Raw genomic sequence first — 20,701 nt, forward strand, 5'->3', positions numbered from 1 at the left:
ACAACACAGCTTGGGGGCGGAGGCGGTGGAGCGCCAGTGCAGATATTGTCTGCACCTCTCCACCGCTGTTTACCGCCGCAGCCCAACCTGAGAAAACTACTTTCCACATTATCGCCATGTTTAATGACAAACGGACACGGGTGAACCATGACACAAATTCAAGTTAAAATATGGGTCCGTGAGACCCCTCCAACACCCCCGGCCTGTAGTTTCTTCCTCGGCAACTCAAACAGCGATTTGTCTCTGAGCGACATCTGGAAGATGCGTCATTGCAGCTGTGCTGGAGAAGCTTTGCTCTCAGGCCAAAGGGTCTCCTCTCCCCTGCCCTGCGATGGGCCATTTGGGCACCAACGTATGTGAAGGCCCAGCTGGTGGACATTTTCAGAACACACATGCACACACCAGAAAGTTCACATTTAACATTTCACATATAGTTTATTGTTTTTGTTTTTTAAAATCTAAATATTAAGTAAAATACCTAAAATGTTGATATGCTTTTCATTAATTTAAGAACCCGAAACACAATAACTCGTTTGAGGGGTATTAGCTTTGGCAAAAAAATATCACATGTCAAAAGTTATCAAAAGTTTTTGCACATCTTCACGTAAACACGCTCAAACTGCAGTGCAACTTAGGGCGTCACTGCTCGGTAACCTTCTTGGAAAATTAAGTTTGAGTTGACCTTTGGAGACTTTCAAAGACTCTAAGAATTAGATTATGAGGAAAACAGCATTAACAAATTAAAGCCATGACTGAAATTCCTCAGGTTTTCACATGACATCATTTAAGTTTATTATCTAACAGCGAAGACGCAGCAGTCACTCTGTTTCCCTTTCTTCTCTCGCTTTCATGTTGTGTAGATATTTTTTGCTAGCCTCCATAAATACACAGGTGCTAATACAGGCATGGATTATTCCTTCAAGCCCGAGGTGTTGCGGTCCTCTGTGATGACTATGAATTGCAGAAGAATGATGCATTTGTGCATGGCATTTATGATACAAAAAAAAATAATTTTGTGCAATTATGTGGTTAATCTCAACCACATCATGACTGCTGGAACCCAATCAACTGAATGCTAAATTAAATTTGCTTTTAAATTAATATTGTCAGAATGTGCTAGAGTAGATTTTCCATAAGATTTATTGATGTAGACTTTAGTTCCCCCACCTTTTTTCCAGATTTACCTCTTATACACACTCCAAAAACAAATATATTGCTGTATAACAGACAAGAGATAAATTTCTCTTCCCTTGAGTGAGGCATTAAACGCTCAGACATAGGACATCCTTGCATTTTGGTTTTTTTAAGATGGACAAAGACATGTGTGGAATCAGTTACCCTCCCAACTGCATGTTTGTAGTGTGATGAACAGTTAGCATGCGGTGAGGAGTTGGGGGGTGGGGGGGTTCAGAGTGAGTGTGAACGACTGTTGTAAGAGGAGAGCGGTGCCCCAGACCTTTTTTTTAGTTTTTTTTTACTGGCGGTTGATTGATTAATGTTGTTGTCGGGGCATAGGTTCCCAAGAGAGGATGAGGAACCCTGTGTGATATGTGGAAGATTTTACAAGCAGCGGCGAGCTTGAAAGTGATGGGATGAGATCCTGGCCAAAGGCCGAAATGAGAAATCCATCAGGAATGCGTTCCCTTTCTCTCCTCTCCTCCCCCCTCCCCCCCATCTCTCTCTCAGTATTTGGGGGGAACAGCTGTTGCCATAACTCTACTGTACACATCTTCCTTCAACCGTAGACACGACCACAGGGCACCCGGGCTGTCAAATAGATTCCCGGGTCTGAGGTGTGAAGACGGGGAGTATCACTGTCAAAACACTTTAAACATGAAGTCTAACGGTAAGCAGCAAATTTCCCACACATTCACTGTGTGATACAGAACAAAATGGGAAACATCTTCCCGAGAGATACATGCATCATTATGTTGGCAAAATATGAATATGTGCATGTCAAATGTTATCATTTTTTACAGTATTTGCAGGTCTGTGAGACATTCACAAGGTGTAAGAGAGTGAGAGCCTCCACAACAGGCGTGTTTAAAGGATCGGTACAAGCAAATTACAAAGTAACTATTACTAAACGTTGCCTCACTTACTTCTCACTGTAGCTGGGCATGCAGCTATTTTTGTTTTGGTGACATTAAACTCTGAGATTTTCTCATCTCGAAATAAATTTGTTTTCACATTTGAAAAAAAACAACAACCAAACTATTGACAATCCGTCTTTCTATGTCACTTCCTAAGATCTCACTGTGAACCCTTTGGATTGGAGCTTCTTTCTACCAAGGAAATAGTTCCAGTAAAAAACATGCTGCTTTTCTTGCTTCAAAATACCTAATCCTTAGAATTGTCCCTAAGCATAACTTTTCTGCGTGGCCAGGGATCACTAGAGGGGTGAGAAAAGGTGTTTTTGAATGCGCGACTGATGCAGGACTATGTGCGTACACATCTGCCTGTGTACGTTCGCCGTGAGTCTGACCTGCACTCTGGCCTCTGTGAGTTTTGTCCTCTGCGCCAGCTCCTCTCTGGTGTAGATGTCTGGGTAATGTGTCCTCTCGAACGCCTTCTCCAGCTCCTCCAGCTGCTCGGCAGTGAAGGTGGTGCGACTGCGCCGCTGCTTCCTCTTCAAGGGCAAGTCGGGCTCCGAATCGACATCCGAACCGTCATCTGTGCGGTTACCTGAGGTGAGGAGAAAGGGACAGGGGGCCATCTGTGTGTGATCGTGGAATGGAAACAAGCTAAGGAGTCCTTTGTGTGAACTGACCGAAGGGCGTTTGAAGAAAATAGCATCAAATGCGTTCTGAAACTGATCATGAATTAGCTCTAACAGCATTATGTGCATTTTCCTGGAGCCTCTTTTGTTGCTGAAAAGAGGGGGACTGGCAACATAGCAGATTCAAATGACAGCTACTCCTCTCTCTCAATATACAACTGGGAGAATATTATCTTAATCTATGTGGATATTTATTTCATGTAGAAGAGGCCCTGATACACAATCCTGCCTCTGAAAGGGGGCCCCAGAGGCTGCGAAGGCAGAGGGCTGAGGGGGAGAGGGGGTGTTCGTGGGTAGAGGGGTTAATCTGCACAGGCCACCTTGCTGCTCCTCACCCTGCTTTTCTCTCTCATTGGCCCAGGGCACACTGCTCACACACAGCACAGCCAAAGTGCATAAAATAGAACAACAATATCACACCAAAACCATTCAGCGCCGGGTGTTTCCATCTGCTGTCACTGAATGAATCAGAACATATTTTACATTACTTTTTAGGCATTCAACTACACTGAATTTTTTGCTCGAGGAACATAGATACAGCACAAAGATGCACAATCCGGGCCGACAGGGGAATTTCTGACAGCAAAAACGCATTACCATCGCACATTGCCGTTATAACTGAATTTAGAAAATTGCATCATTCTCACCTCCTCTGCATGTCTATTCAAACTGCATGGCCCCTTTCATTTCATGTCATAAAATTCACATTTTCATAATTTCCTCATTGAGACATTGACAAGGCGGCGTGATGTGCCAGTGTTGCTCCAGGCCCCTTGGGATTGCATCACGCACCGTCCAGAAAGTGTGGGAGAGGGGAAATAAAGGGAGATATTGAAGGAGAGGGAGTATGGAGAGATTCGTGCCTCTGACAGTGGCCCCTTTGCCATTCAGCTCAAATGAAAACTATAGAGCTCACCTGCATGTTTTGCCGGAGTGAGTTCCTGCCATCTAAGTCATTGCTTTACTGCTCCCGTGTCCGTTTCAAGCTCACCCCAGTCAAATCTTTCAGCATAAGTGGACAAAAGAATACTCAAACCTACAGCCTCCAAATAACAACTGTGAGAACAAAAGAGCAACAGAGCTGGCGGAGTCTCAAGGCCAGCTCCAGAGTTTAATTAAACAAGGAATTAGGGGATTATATGGAGACTATCATTACAGGCCACTCCATGAGTCTTCTACGAACATTTTTTGTCCCCCTGAGCTCATGCTCAATGATTCTCTGTGGATTACACGTGGCCGCAGGACATGAGGCCGCATTCATTAAATCAATTCTTCAGTCTTATCCTTTTTAATAAAGATTGATTCTTGAGGCACAGACTGGCCCCGCCGCGGAACACCCTTGAACATACAAAGTTGAATATGTACATACACCACCTATCCCTTTGTTGGTTTTCATGAGGATGCGTATATCCATTCGCCCGGTAACTTGCCGTGACGACACTTGAGACCAGCCCTGCAGTGTACAGATCACTTTCCAAAGTCACCTCTGTGTCCTACAGAGAGACCCTCGAGTACGAGGCGACTGGTACTCGAGGGTCTCCGAAGGGAGACGCCAAAGTCTTTTCCTACTCAAATTATTCTTCTTTTCTCCCCCCTTTGTTTTCACAGACTTTATTTTGCTGCTGCGGCGGTGTCTGTGTCACATTTAGCATGCTATCAGGCTGATGACTGATAAATCTTAACAGACAACGGCTCATACTGCTGCTCTCAGTGAAGCGCTACGGAGCCAACACATCTGCTCGTGTACGTGGACCAGAAGCACAAGGTCGACAGACCCGACCCGTAATGAGTAAGGGAAAATGGAAAGTGGCACACGCCGCATGGGGCCAACCGGGAATGGGGTTTAATGTAAAACTCATCTATATGCTGACTACATTTGGTCAGAAAAAGATATCTGAAAACACGTGTCTGCTGAAAACACACTTTTCAGTCTGTTTTCTTTAAACTGTATATTTCATTTGTCTGTTTCCCCCAACAATCAGAGACAAAAATAAGCTTATAAGCAAACGGAAATCCCTCCGGGGCAGGGGAGGTCAGTTCTTTAATGGTCCCCTCGGCACAAAAAGGTGCCCTCTGATTAGGCCTTTGTATAATACAACTGATGTAATTTCCATTCAAAAGGTTCACGGGATATTGATAAACGACTCATGCCTCGTCTCATTAGTTATCGTCCAATTAGAATCCAATTATGTGCCATCCAGTGGGCATGATTACTGCCGTGTACTCTCCTCCAGGGGCCCTTAGAGGTTTTTCCCTGATATTGATTCAATACTGTGCCCATTATAAATAGGGATCAGGTTTACACATTGCTCTTTCTAGGTAAGTGCTCGATTGAAATTGAAGATAACACCGGGTGTTGTTGTCACTGACCCTTGACTCAAATGTTCTATATTGATAAGCCAAAGAAGGGTGATCACCGCAACTGTGTACCGCATAAAGTATTTACCAATCTTCAAACTATACAGTTAGTGTACAAGAAGTCAAAGTACTTATCTGCTTTATGATGATTACTTAAACAGCCAGATGTCAACTGAACAACAAACTTAACAGTTCACTTTTTAAGTAATTTTAACTTTTTTTTCTGGAAAGATTTCACAAGTAGTCTGAAAAACGTCGTTCCCAATTTCCTTATCTCTTTTGCATTGCATTGTGGGGAAATAGTTTGCATCAACAACAGGTTTTGAGTCTGGTTTGAGTGCACTTTATTTTCTCACCTTTCCAGCGTGAGCACACGACATGTTCAAAGCTCGCTTAGGTTCTGGATCGAGTGCGGTTTGAGGACATGGCTACTAAGTGAGAATTCTGTCTCTCCAGTATTGAAAACAGATAAAAGTATGTCATTTTTTTTATGGGATTTTAATTCTGCCGGAGACTTCAGAATCGATGGTCGCACTGTGGGTGAACGCTTTACAATGAATGTTTGTGTAGAGATCTCCAAATCCAATCCACCAATGATGTGAAGACATTTTGTGCTTTCACCCGGGTGTGACTTGTGCTTTAATGACGCTCTAATTCTGACCAGGCCTTTTCGATAAAACAGAGTTATACACTCGACAGACGCGGGCCGCTAGTTAATAGTTTTCAGGTTACTCTGAGGTTTAAAGCCTGCTCTCTCTCTCTCCCCTGAGGTCCCATCGCTGACCCCACAGACACACTCCAGACTACAGGCAGATGGGATCCTCATCACCTCCTCATATCGACCCCCTCCCCTCCCCACCCACTCCTCCTCTTCTCCCCTCAACCCCTCGAACTCCTCCAGTCCTCCACCTTTGCCCCCGAGATGCTGAGGTAATGCTGATTAAACAGGCAGCTGTCCATTCAATGACGGCAATTAACCGAGTGATCTGTAAAGTTCCCGATTTCATGATGCATAACAACAGCAATGGACTTCATCTCTACTATGGCTTGTTGACAACACTACATCAGGACATCCAACACTGTGGAGAAGTTTTAAGTGAAAAAAATCTCGGATCCTAGAGGAAGTGAAAAAATGTGCCTTCCTTTATAACAAAATCAATTTTTATTATTATTATAATAATTATTATAATAATACAAGTAATGAAAAATGTTTTTTTCTGAAAACATGAAATTAGCGGCTGCAGCATTTACAATAGAGCATAAAATAAAAAATATACTAGCACAAAAACAATCTAAACACATTTTGCAAAAGATGACATCAAAAGAAATGATTATCTTATCGGGGGAAGATTTTTTTAAAAATGTTTTGCTTTTGCAGCCGTGCAGGTGTGAGGTGCTTTGACTCAAAATAAAGTTGCACTCATCCCTGTCACACCTTCTCTGATATTATAACTCATGGCCTCGATATCAGCCGTACCTTTGCAAACTATCCAAGACAGAGGGACAAAAACAGACAGGGCTTTGGCAGAGCAGCATTAGCTCATAATGGCTCATTTTGAAAAGCATATTAGTTCCAGCATAATTACAATCAGGCCTCACGCTCTGTGTTTTGCAGGCATTCACGGGACCAGCCTCTGAGCACCGAGTCACACCAGTTGACTGTGACTGACAGCAGATTTAGTTAAAAATGGTGTTTTTTCCTCCCTCTTCTTTTACCCACAGGACAAAAATAACACCGCATCTTTTCTCCCTATTTATGTTGACTTGTTTATTTTGTGCCTACCTTTTGTCGTACTTGATGCCGCAATTATACTTTTTGTCAGTCAGAGGGGGTGAATATCAAAAGGGCTAATTATGCAAACAGGCCTGTGATAAGAGGCATCTGCCCGCGATGGGATCTGCTATCTCTGACATGCATCTGTCTCTGTGCTGTCTTTGCTGCTCCAGGCCTGCATATAAACAGCCCTGCCTGTCCCCGGGACTGCATGCAATTCAACCACTAACACTGGAGTGGAGCGATGTTTCGGGGGCGGGGTGGGGGATCGTGCAGCAACATCAAATAACTAACAACTTCCCCATTTGCATTTCTCCGAGAATGGTGCGGCATCTCTGCTTAGCGCACTTGCGTGTTCATCCCAAAGGGGTTGCCAAGTTAAATGAGGCATGTGATTCAAGGCATTTACCGAAGGATGTATCTAAGATAGGAACCTTATGTGTGCATACAAGATAGATGACAGCGATAACCAGAATGGTTTAAAGACAGATTCCGTATAATCTTTTCCTGTAGTTATCTCCCTGCTAACAAAAAACAAAACTCTCAAAGTGAGCGTACCCTCAGCATGGTTGGGATTTAATTCTGTATATTAGATATATTAAGATCAACATACCGAACAATTTGTGAAGAGAGTGCGAATGTTGCAGATCAAGTTATGTGCTACTCGGTTCGGTAACATGCCAAAATGCAAAATCAATTTCCACCGGTTGTCAGTAGTGACCTTCTCTGGGCAGTGATTTGACATTTAGCTGAAATTGAATCAGGAGGAGATGTGTAACTATACATATAAGGATATTTAAGATAAACATATTTAAAATAAAATCAGTCTCACAATCATGGAAAGATTTCATGAGATAAAGTTTTGTCTCATGCCTCATGTCATTGCACTAGCAGGTGATTGAGGGCCAAGGGCACAATAAGACAAGTGGAAGTGAACAACAGCACTTTTCAAAATAAGAAGACGCTGTCACAAACTTCCACCAGACAACTACCTGATGAAAATGCAAGAAAAGTCGGCCTTGCTTTTGTTACCAAGCGCACAACCTCTCACCGCCACAGCGTCAGAGTCTTAGACTCTTTTACATCAACATTCCTCGAGAAAATTCCAATACTTTTTCTTTTCTTGTCTCGCGGACAGAATCGCATTCTTTAGAAAAGGGGTAGGGGGCTTGAAAAAAAGAGGGGGAAAATATGCAAGGAAGGAAGAAAGATGGGAGGCTCTGTAATCTTTGGCTCTCACAACAAACAATTAGCCCCCTTTTTCTCTGTCTGAGGTGGGGAGAAAGTGGTAGAGAGAGGAAGGGGGTGGGGGTCGGCGGCGGGGGGGGGGGGGGTGCAAGAGAAAACCTGAGGAGACAGACAAGGAGAAGCAGCGAGAGCGATGCTCTTTTATGGCTCTTGTCATATGGATGAAGGCGCGGCGCGTCCATGAGAGCGCACGCTCACCTTCAACAACAGGGCGTCCACTGGGCCTCCCGGCCCTTTCAGCTCGGAGAGACGAGCTCCTCAGGGGGCCATTAGAGCATGAATAGGGGCCTGACAGCCCTGTGCAGCTCCGCAGGGCATCCATAAACGCTGACATATTGACTCCCCATGCCTCTGCACTGCCTGAGTGTGAAAGCGTGAAGGGCTTGAAGGGTGGGATTCTTTTTCTTTAATACCAACTAAAACTAGTAATTTGGTGACAATATGATTGGTCGCTTTAGGATATAACAACGTTTTTTTACAAGGGGAAAATACTATTGTTTAGTTGTACTTTTTATTTCAAATATAAGTTATTGTTTTGAAAGAATATGGGAATGCAATGCAAAATGCACATCACAAAATAGTGAATATGTTTGTTTCAACCATTCTGATAATGAAAAATCTAAATTTGTTTGATGCATATTCCTCTACTCTTCCATGTGGAAGTTTTTGGAACCAAGCCAGAAATACAGAGGATCTAACACGCGGACCCATAAAGGCTTGAATACAAAATGTGAAGCGTGTTCAGAAGACTGTCGCCACCTCTCACTTCCCCTATCAAGACCGAGCTTTGCACCAGGTTTCCGCTTCTTCTAATGTAGAGCAGAGTGTCATCGCCTGAGCTTAAAAGTCTTTACTAATTGAGGTCACAGCGAAAGTAATGAAATTAACAGAGAGCACAAGAAAGTAAAAAGAAGCCCATTGGGGGTCTCTGCCAAATGGCACTGGAGCCAGAGCCCCGGTCCCCCAGCAAAAAGCTCTGAAAACCTACGCAGGAAATCAAACAGTAATGTCTCAGGGCTATGAGCTGAGGTCTCCTGGAGGAACAAATCATTTTCTCAACAAAGCCAAAGAGAGATTACTGGGCACAGTATAGGAATGCACAGCGGACATTTTTATGTGCCCAGGGGAAGTTCTCTAATTTTCTGGACAAGGCACGGGCAGCAAATATTGTGGAAAAGTTTGAGTGATATAGAGGACACTGCGGAGGAGAGAAGAGTTGTAGACGACTGAGGGGAAACTTTAATAAAAACTTAGGATTCATGTGAACAACGATATATAGTTATACAGTATATTTGAATGTTACTTTATCGTTGTTTGCTTGGACGGCTAAAAAAAAGAATAGCTATAGTATTAAATAAAATAATTTTAGGTATTGTCAAAAATACTATTGCACTACACTGTATTATGGTCCACTGACACTAAGTGGATTGTAAGCAAACAAACTGTTACCATGGAATCCTTTTATAGTCAAAAATTCAATGAATATTTCCTGTAAAGACCTTTTTTTCTCCTGGGCCAAGCATTACAGCGCCTGGCAGTGATTTCAGATATTCCTCACATACTGAGGGTTTTTAATGTGGCACAGTAGCAAAGCTTTTTATACTGCGACTACATATTCCCCAAGGAGAGAATGACTGATGATGCAGAAATAAGCCCATTAGTTGAAAATAGGGGGACAACATTTGAAGTTGTCATTTTGTCGGCTACAGAACCGGAGCTCCACCCAACTGTTTGGACAACAGCTTTCACATTTTCACTTGGTGGCGGGAAAAAAACACACATTTCTGATTTGCAACACTCAGGGAACATGTTTTGTCTTTGTGGTTATGAAAAAAAAAATAACATGCACAATTAAAACAAATGAATATTTCAGTGGTGAAGCAGATCAAAAGCATAAAATGCGAAATGTTCTGGCGTTAAGTAGCATGGGCTAATGGCGATTTTTAAACTGGCGGACCATGGTCAGTGTCTCTCATTCATCACTGAGGGAGAGCACGGGCGCACTGTGCAAAACGTAATTACTGTTGCACATTATGTGGGCCATTCCTGTATTGTAATAAAATTAGCCCGAAATGCTTTTTTGTCTTTTCTAATGCAGCACCATGGTAACCGGTGGACGGTCATAATGCACGACACTATCGTGATCTGTGCCAGCTGTCAGAGTTTGACAACCCTAGCTGGCAAGGCAAATTGGAGGAAACTACATTTCTTTCAGTGAATTATGAGGCTCTGACCTGCTCGTCTATTACAGAATTTAACATGGACATAATACAGCTTGAGATGTCCCGATGTGCTCTATGCTCATTCTACACTCGGCTTTATTGTTTGGCAAAAATAACAATGGCTTAATCACCAAGACAAATATCTATTTCTGCCAAAGGTCCTGGTCCATTATTAAACTGTCCATCTTAAAAATATCCTGAGATTAGTTCAGGCAGGCGAAGAATTCAATTGAACCATACAGTGTATTCCATATTCTTCAAACTACAGAGAAAAATCTTAATTGTAACAATTTTTTTTTACTTTTTCAGCTAAGCAGTCCTCGTTGTTAGTTGATAATCAGTCAACATCATGATTAATATTCTTAAAATATGTAATGGAAATAGTAAAAAAACAGTTAAAATGTGAGCCTGTATTGTAGGGTATTAGTTTGATACTTACAAACGCAGTCAGTAAAAAAATTTGTTAAAAAAGGATACTCAGGATACTCTGAAATTCAACATTAGGCCAGTTTGACACAAGACGGCACAGATTTCTTCACTTTTTTAAAAATGTATTTGGCTTAAATCTTGGAGGCAGGTGCATGTAAACTCTCGTCTCCGGACTGATTCGACCTCTACAATGCAGAATTAATGGTGGGCCGCAAAGTTTTGAGGGCTTTGTCACTATTTGTCTTCCCTGAGCCAGCGACAACACTCACATTGTTTGGTGGGTGACTTATCAGGCAAAAAAGCAACAATTTATGAAATGACATGGTTAATTAAATACTACTTACAGCTGAAATTACTCTGTAAACTGTCTGTCCCCTTTGGCAAATTCACCTCGTCCAGACAAAAACAAAATCCTACGGTCCACATGAGGACAATAGTCGGAGAAATGTAGAATCTGATAAGTCGGTGTTTGGAGTTGTTGATGCCCTGATGCCACGATTGTGCACAATCATTTTATTGCCTGTTAACATTGTTACTGGTGCTTTCTGACAACAGGCGCCATTGTCTGTAGGGGTCACGGGGTCAGTTAATTACGCTTGTTTATTGTAGCAAAAACGATGGCGGCTTTTCTAATGATGTGCACAGAACAACTGCAGCGGGAGGTTTGTTTTTGTACACTTCACCTGAATTGAACTTTTCTCTCTGGAGGCCAGGCATAGAGACGCAAAGAGGACGTCTCAAAGCAATTAAATGAGATTTCCGTCGGATAGCAACTAACTTTAGGTTTTTCCTATTAAAAACCTTTACAACTCATCTCTCCCACTGAGAACACTCGTCTCTCCTTGTGGCACGGCAAGGGATCCGCAGTGAGAGATGACTAAATGGCCTTTTAAAAAACCCGAACATCGACCCTCTTGTCAAGTAACATTCCCACTCCAGAGCGGCGACAGTCCGCATGTCAACTCATTCTCTGCTCATTTCCTCCGCTCTCTTTGCTCAGACACTTCTGTCTAATGAAGGAGACGGACTGCAATCCCGCAGGGCCAAGCAGAGCTCTGTCGTCCCCGAGTGTTGTTTTCCCCCTGGACAGCCTCGGTCATTGTCCACCAGTGAAGGTAATACTCGCCAATCCGGATTCATTACAACACCCGATCTGTGAATGAACTGCCCAGCGCAAAGCGAAAGACACACACAACTGCCCGGGAGAAGAAATAGGCGTCCAAGGGACCCCCTCCGAACTAAATTGGATTGCCAATACGGCCCACAGACATTTGAGGAGTCGAGAAAAAACAATGGAGCAGAAAATAAATACTGCAAAGCCACAATGATGACTCCACTTTGTAAACTAACACAGTATTGATCGTCTTCTTTTTTTTTGTTTGTTTAGAAAAGCCTCATCCCTGCTAATAGCTGTCTGAGAGTGTAATCTCTCCCTTGTCCTCCCCCTCCTCTCCTCCCCTCCACATTCCCTATTATGTGGTTTCTTTCAGCGCGCCTCACATAGTTTAGGTTCAGTGTCGCACTGGGGTACGGGGCATGGGACTGGGGACCAATTGTTTGCTAATGTTGACACCTGCCAGAGCAGGCTTGGTCTATTTGGGGCCCGCCAAGCTGCAAACTGGATGCTCCCCCTCTTTAGCAAGATTAAGTGTGGGTTGCTGGGGTCACAAATCACTGGACTCCCTCTGATGTTGTGAGGCACAGAGCCAGAGACTGAGCGGACTAAAAGAGAAAGCTGGAGAGGGAGGAACAGAGGAGGGAAGAGGGATAAAGAGTGACAGTCTATTGTTTACTGAAAAGGAAGGGGAATAATGTATCTTCTTGAGTGCGCGTTACCAGTGTCCAAAAGAAAATCAACAGTGAATCCACGTCGCCAAAGCACACAACGGATTTCTGCCGGGCTTTGTGCGCACAGATGATCGGGAATATTTGTAATCTTTGTCTAAAAATTCAGCATTAACGGGAAACGCCGATTGTCACACTCCGCACACAACAGCTCGTGCAATTTGCACACTGGAAATGTAGCGTCAGCAGTGAGACGGAAATATGACGGAGCGCATTGAGCCATCTGCTGCCATGACGATTCTGGAGTTTCCTTGGAAATAAGTAAACATGAAAATATAGCACTAGTTTTTTTTTCCTCTCCTTTTTTTAAACACACATGAAGTGTAAAGGCCAAGGGAAAACCAGCGTGACCATGACGGACAGCGCTCCGCTCCTCCTCCTCCTCCTCCCCCTTCCTTTGCAGATGTACATTAATGCAAAAAGAAGGCAGCGCTCTGAGCTGCTGCAGAATCACCCTCTCTCCCTTTAAAACCGCTGCTGTCCAGCCTGATCGTGTCAGTTTCAAGGGCCCCATTGAAAAGTATTCATGCATCTGCCTTTGAGGCACAATGGCAGCTAGTTTATAAACTGTCTGCCCGGGCACCCAAAGGCTTTAGTTCTTATTGTTTTCGGCCCCTTAATAAACTTTTTGGAGGAGTTCATCAACTCGCCTGAAAAGCCTATGCAGCAAGTCTCAAGACAGAAAATAACAGAAGGGCCTTTTCTCCTCCCTCTTCTTTCTCTCGTCCTTTTCTAGTGGCTGTTCATCTAACAATGGTGAGAGCAGGCTGTCAGACATCACAGGGCTTTTTTTTGCACCAATACAAGAAAAAGAAGAAAAAAAAGGATTCAATAAAAAAAGAGAAGGCAGCCTCTTAAAATGGGAATCGAAGAAGATTATATTTTCCACATTTGCACAGAAGGTAAAGGCTACTAGCCACACAATAAGGTTTATTTATTTATGCATTCATATTTTTTTTTTTACAAAATGTTAATGTCTGCATAGCAGTAGATATATGGATAGGGAGATTTGTGAGGGTGTGGAGCTCTAATCTCGGACACAATGACTGAAATTTCAGAAAGCGTTTGACATATTGGCTGTTGAAAGTTGCGAACATGTTTGACTTTAAAATGTTTGAATTTCTAAATTAAAATAGGACAATAGGGTGCAGAGATACATTAAAAGATTCGTTTTCTGTTGAGTCGAAGGTTGGCTGACACCTGTTGGGCGGCACGGAAGTGACGGGATGCCATAAAATGTAATTTTGGCTGTAAGCCATTAATCCACTGTCATACCTTTAAACTCGGTGGAAAAAAAATGAGCCAAACTTAAAAGTCTTTAATAGATGTCTGCTCTAATTAATTTCATACCTAATTAAAACAAGGCTACAGTCCATGCAGGCTTGCCTGTTCAGCCCGCTGGATGGCCATAATTGAAGTAATAGCGGAGTGGAGGGGGGGAGCCTGCTTAGAAAATAAAAGCCTGCAACGGTCCAATTCAACAACAACACCATCCAACCAGGCTGCAACCCCCCCCCCCCACCCCCCACCCCCACCATCTGACCCAAAAGGGCCTCATTGGCTGCCCCGTCCCAACCACCTACTGTTTCCCACCGATGCACTCTGTGCGTTTTAACACCCTAATTAGATGTGACAAGTTCAACGAGCTGGTTGCAGAGGAGGAAAAGCTGGTCAGGTTATGATTTCCGAGTCAGACTCGCAGGGGGAATCTCTGGACAGCTGATTCCTGTCAGCCTCATTCATCTTCTTCTTCCAGCCAATTAGACATTACCGCAAAACAAAGCACCGCCACATTCGGGCAATAGGATTTCATTACAGGCCCAAAGTGGAAATGTTATGTTGAGCGTTGTAGGTATAGGTTGATAATAATAATAATAATAATAATAATAATAATAATAATAATAATAACAATAATAATAATAATTATTATTATTATTGTTATTATTATAGGGTTAGGGGTTAAATTTAATGACACAAATTTAAAAAACAACAACTCTTGATTGATCAAATATTTATGCTAAAAAAACTGTGTGCATACAATATCTGAATTTTTAAGTAATTAAAGATATTTGTCATTGGAACAATAGGTAGGTAACAATGATAGGTCTTATATATAGGAGCAATATTTCCTGGAGTAATTGTCAACACTTAAAACTACATTCGCCAAAAACATTTAAAAAAAGAAGAAAAAAAGGAAACACCACAAAATATTTCACTCATTTCCTCAAATACCACGAAATTGATTGACTTCATCATAATTAGGTTGCAGACTCACTGAAACCTGAAATATTTAAGATAAGTACGCTGAAATAACTCAACCCCGATCTGTTGAGATAATTTCCCCCAGAAACAAGTCACACAACAGATGAAACGAAACGGCTATAAAATCAAATGAATAATTCAGCTACCTGTACTTTAATTATACTTAAACCCAAACCTGTTGACATGAACGTGTGGCGCTGATGTGGAGTGTGTGTGTGTGTGTGTGTGTGTGCAGTGAGAGAGAGAGAGAGAGAGATCGAGGATCAAGTCAAACTTGACCAGAGACAGGAGATGAGAATTTGAGTTTGGTATTTATTTTGGCGCTCAGCCCTGCAGGCACAGTCCAGGATCCCAGAGCCCCATGGTGAAAATTGGCGGAATAAAACACAGACAGAAATGGGAGACGCACTGAAGCACCCTACTGTTGTGACAGGATACCTGCAGGGCAACACTTCCTCTTTAATTTGTCTCGTATGGTTTGAGACCCCCAACCAGACATCCAATCCTTGGAGTCTACATAAGCCTACTGAGTTTAATTCTCGATGGCTAAATCATACGCTATAATTAAATATCACATCGTTTGAAAATGCTCGGTGGCATCTTATCGACGTGGTCTCCCTCGTCTTCCTCGTTGTTATCACATTAATAGTAACAACATCTAAAATGGGCCTATCAGCATTTGCAAAAGGGAAATTCCGGGCTAAACAAAGGGCACCTATGGGCTTACAGCTTATATTCTGATATTTTCGAGCAGGAAATGTTAACCTTGAAATGCTACTATCTGCGTCTAACAATGTGTGATCATAACCCCATAAATGAGGGGAGAAATTGAATCCTTTTAAGTTATTAAGCAGGAAAGGATTATAAACTCGTCTTTATAAATGAGCTAGAAATCCCCATGTCTTCCTCTGTACACTTTTTAAATTTCCCACAAGAAAGCTGGGGAGGAAAGATTGCTCCTTTTCAAGAGCCCCACTAGAGATGGAAAAACCATTTTTTTTTTTTTTTGTGCCCAGATAGGGAGTCGTCCCACATGGTAAGCGCCACTTTAATTAATAGACAGCCTTGAGAGGTATCACTGTCAGCCGGGATAATGGTGGCAGACCCACTGTTTGTGCTTCCATGAATATTTCTGATGTGATCAAAGTCAAATGCCAGCACAGAATGAATTTAAGCCTACTCCAACCCCCCCTCCCCTCAGCCTATAATGTTGTGGACACTTAAAGCTGCCGACACTGACATGTCTCTCCACTTTGGTTTTTAGGCCTACAAGCTTAAACATGCACACCTTAAAAAATTGATGCATTGCTCATTACTCATATAAGCAGCGGGTTTCACGTTATCCTGCAGCACGGTTTTTGCTCATGTTACCTCACTGTGACCAATGGGCTGATTTGTTACACAGGTAGCAGCCGTCAAATATCGCGATACGTCATTAGCAGCAAATCGCATCATTACTTTTTTTTCAATTAAAAACATACATTTTGAACGAAAGAAGAAAAAACACGTCTGAGAACGTATAGGCTGTATTCTAGTTTCTATTGTATTTTAATCCAGCTCGTTTTTACTTTGAAATTTGTTGAATCCAAGCAAAGTATACTACACACACACACACACACACACACACATATATATATCTGTATGGGCAATAAATTACTTTTTTTGTAATTTAATTCATTTTGTCAATGAGCTGCATTTAATAATAATTAAAAAATATGTTTATAGGATAGTATATTAGATTAAAATGTCACCAAAATAGTCTCATTTTTAAAAATGATTAATTATATTAAGTCTTCTCAGTGTCATATGAGGAATAAATGAGTATAGTTCCATCATTTATCTTCAATTCAGTGGCAAGCGTGTCAACAAAAACTACAGTTTTGGTCTAGTACTTCAGTAAAATTGAAATTTGTCTCACCATTTTATAGGCGTATATATATATATATATATATGGCTGCTAACTGAGAAACCGTTTAATCAAGTTAGTCGTTACTAAGCAACAGAGTAGGTTACTAAAGTAACCTGCTAGAAGACTGGTACATGGGAGTTAATATGAGTAATGTCAGATTGTAAACTGTGATCTGACATCACTCACTTGACTCGACAAACGTTATTTTTTCCTGAACGTAAAGAATGTATATATTAGCTCAGTTTAACTATTAATGGCCTAAAAAATGAATAAGATACTTGACTTTTTAGAAGAGGAACCGATGTTTACATGGAGCAAGAATCGTTAGGTAGCCTACTGGTAAATAAAAAAAATATGAATCTGAAAATTGTACATATATCTTTTTATTTTAAATTAATTGACATTTTATTTTATTTCATTTATGTCTTGCCTTTCAGCTCCAGCCCCCCTTTATTTAAAAAAAAGAAGGCCTACCGATGTAAATTCCAGTGAAATGTGGCTTGAGTGGCTGCGGGGACAGGGGAGGTTAATCCGAGTTTAATGCGGTGAAGCACAGCGCAGGGTCTGGGCTATGATGGGTATGTTATCTCTGCCCAACATTTGGGTCTCCCTCAATTTCCACCCAGCCAAATAGCTGCGAGAAAGTGCAGATGGAGTCACTCTCAATGCCTGAGGAAAAAACGTTATTAATAGCTAAATAACTTCCCCATACTTTCACTGAATCTCTCTCACACACTGTTCCAGATGGATTTGTTTGAAGTGGTCTCTCGCTTCATTCCCCTGTCCTCCTCATTCAGCGCGGCTTTAGACCCGAAATATAGCTACATTATATTACCATACACTTAGAGACCGGGCGTGTGCGCGTGCGCGTGTGCGTGCGTGTCAAGTCGGCGTGTGCGTGAGCGAGAGAGTGAGTGAGTGCCCTCGTGTGTGTGTTTGTGACGTAGAGAGGCGCGAGGGGGCAGCTTTTCATAACCTTCAACACTGTCGTAGGCCGAATTAATAACAGCTAGAAATTATAATTATATATTATGATTTCTACAGGAATGCATGGCTGCACCTGAGAACAGAGGATACACCCTCAAAATATCGTTGCGTAATTGCTTTACGCACGACGTAAATCTTCGCAGGTAGCACAAACTGAATGGGGGAAAAAAAATATATATATAGAGAGAGAGATAATTATATTTCTCCAAATATGTTTGAAACAAAGTGTAGCACCAAAAACGTCTCAATTTATATTTAACACAACATAACCTGGATCTCTCTGGGTCGACTTCCCCACGCGTCTCCACCGTCTCTCCCTGTCACTTTCCCTCCCTGATGCTCGGGGAATAATCCCACGTGGCATCTGTTTAATTGGGTTGAAGAGCTCAGGTGAGCCTGCGATTCGCCGAGGTGTCCGTCTCCACCTCATCTGACGGTCGGGTTGGACGCGTCAGTGTGGCAGTTGGACTCGGAGCAGCTGATTCAAATTCTCTCTCAACTTCTCTCTGAATGTGGCGCAAAACAAAAGGATGCCCAAAGGTTTGCGCATGCAGCAACCTCTGCCCCATTCCTTGCGCGTAATTAAACTTTGGCACAGACTTTAAAACAGCCGCGCATGAGCACAAAAGTGCGCAACGTGGATGGGAAACTTGTCTCTGCACAAACTGAATGGTGGGTGGAGCAGGGTCCCCGCTTGGTGATCCCCCCCCCCCCCCACGGTAAACATGATCAGAATTTTAAAAATAAATATTTTTTAAATACCAACGAGAGTGAACTATTTTTGGCGCGATAAAACAAGAGTTCTGAGAAATAACAATCGCATCCATGCAGCAAAAAATAAAATGTATAAATATCTTAATGTGGTTAAATACACGTTTTAATAGATAGATTAGAGCTGGGATAAATCCGTGATGTAACCTCTGAGAGAGAGAGAGAAAAAAATACACAGACCCTAATAAACAAATAGATAAATAAATAAAGTCTTAAAAATCTGGATAAGTAAACGAGAAAAAAAAATATCTCATGAATTTTGTGCCCAGGGCGAGCCACTGTGAGCTCCGCTCTGAGATGAAAGTGAAAAGAAATAAAAGGCTCTATTTAATCTGCTTTAAAACCCCTCTCCACATAAGGGCTGCGCTTCAAACTCGGGGAGTGAGGGGCTGATTGGGGATAAATACATTTCTTACCATGCCTGCGAGCTATTACACCCGGCGCGAACACAGCCACCTATTCAGCAGCCATCGTTTCCAGCGCTTACTCTAATAAGTATTAACATTATTAAATGCCATCCGGATGCTGGTGGTGTCGAAACTGCATTACGCGCAAAGGGTGCGTCTCTTTTTATAGCAACGTATAATTCAGTCCAAATTTAAAACATAAGCAGCGCTGAGAAAAAGAATAATAATAAAAAACAGAAGCGGGGACATTATACGATGTGTCGTTAATGTTGTTAACACTTTATAAATCAAACAATCACATTATCCACCGAACGGTTTTTTTCCTGAGCTCGGATGAGTTGCGCTCAACGGAGTCGACCAAAAAAACCCCAAAAAATCCCTCGGTCATTTCTAACCAGCAGACTTCACAGGGCGTCAAACTGAACACTGCAGATATTTGCACCAAAATGGTGACATTTTTCTTCTTCTCATAACATTAACGCGTGGTGTGACAGAAGAAAAAGGAGAGACCGTTTTCACGCTATCAACTGATTCTTCTCCAACGCCATTATATAAAATTACAAAACTATCTACCAGCGGGGCGCACTGAATAATTCATCTCCTCTTATGTCTCCGCTCGCCCTTTGTCCAAACTTTTCTCTCTCTTTTAGACGATTTTTTCCCCCTTTAAATGTGAACGGACGGGCCCGCACTCTCCCTTCTCGCTGCCATCTTTCTAGGATTTGCTTTTGTACCCCGGGACTCTTCACTTTAGAAAAGCGTCAATAGAGGAGAGGTTCTGGCCCTGAAGTCCAAATTCAAGTTTGAAAATTTTTTGGCAGTGTCTTTTTTGTATGGGGTGGATAAAGGGGATGGGGGTGTTTTTCTTTTCTGGACTTTCTTATCTAAACTCCATTCACACATCTTTGATCCTTTATATCGGTTGTGGTAAATGTCTCTCTCCATCGCCAGGAGAACCTCTAAACTTTCGGGGCCCGAACAATATTTGACAACAAAAATCCAGAATTTGCCCTCTCAACTGTCAAACTATACTCATCTTCTGCTGTTTACGAAAAATCACCTTGGAATCAGAAAATCCTCAGATATTTCTAGCGAGAGTCGAATAGCTTCAATGATATTATAGATATATATATATATATACAAATACATCAAATATGCCACGAACAAAAAAAACATGAAACCCACGTGACACATACCAACACATTTGAAGGTTATCAAAAAGCATGAGAATTCTATTGACAAACGGTGACAGCGAAATACCTGCGTCAAAGCTTTATTGCCCATCCTCGCAGCATTACTAATAGAGCAAATAATAATATGGACATTGATTCGCTCTTTAACTGACAAGTGGTGAAATGTCAGCGAACTGACATCGATTGTGAAATGGGTCAACTGTCAGCTGTCGTTTAGGGGGTCGTTAAGTGAGTGAATGAACGAGGAAAGGAATTCGCCACACAAATTAATTTCCCCGCAGTTAAATACCTTCTGCCAAGGCTCTCATAAATAATCGAGTAAATGAACAACTGCTGGCTCGGAGTTAAAGGCAGGAACACATTCTCTTGTTTAGCTGCAGCTCGGATGTGGGACGATTTCCCAGGAGGACGATGAGGGAGGAAGTCTGTTTAAAACATTTTGCTTCCTGCTTACAAGGGGCTGCAATTTATGCTTTAAATAATGATGATCATAATGATAGTAAAAAAAAAAAATAAC

General features: G+C 42.1%; 1 protein-coding gene across 3 annotated transcripts in view; it reads right to left on the reverse strand.

Moving 5' to 3' along the window:
• Positions 1-20,701, reverse strand: part of pax7a (paired box 7a) — a 46,916-nt gene that overhangs the window by 22,003 nt on the left and 4,212 nt on the right. For all 3 annotated transcript variants that reach the window (XM_035632026.2, XM_035632024.2, XM_035632023.2), the window contains one exon: positions 2,486-2,685. In XM_035632026.2, the coding sequence (XP_035487919.1) occupies positions 2,486-2,685 (200 nt within the window). The remainder of the gene's footprint in view (positions 1-2,485; positions 2,686-20,701) is intronic.

Source organism: Scophthalmus maximus, chromosome 6, assembly GCF_022379125.1.
Source record: "Scophthalmus maximus strain ysfricsl-2021 chromosome 6, ASM2237912v1, whole genome shotgun sequence".
Taxonomy (NCBI): Eukaryota; Metazoa; Chordata; class Actinopteri; order Pleuronectiformes; family Scophthalmidae; genus Scophthalmus; species Scophthalmus maximus.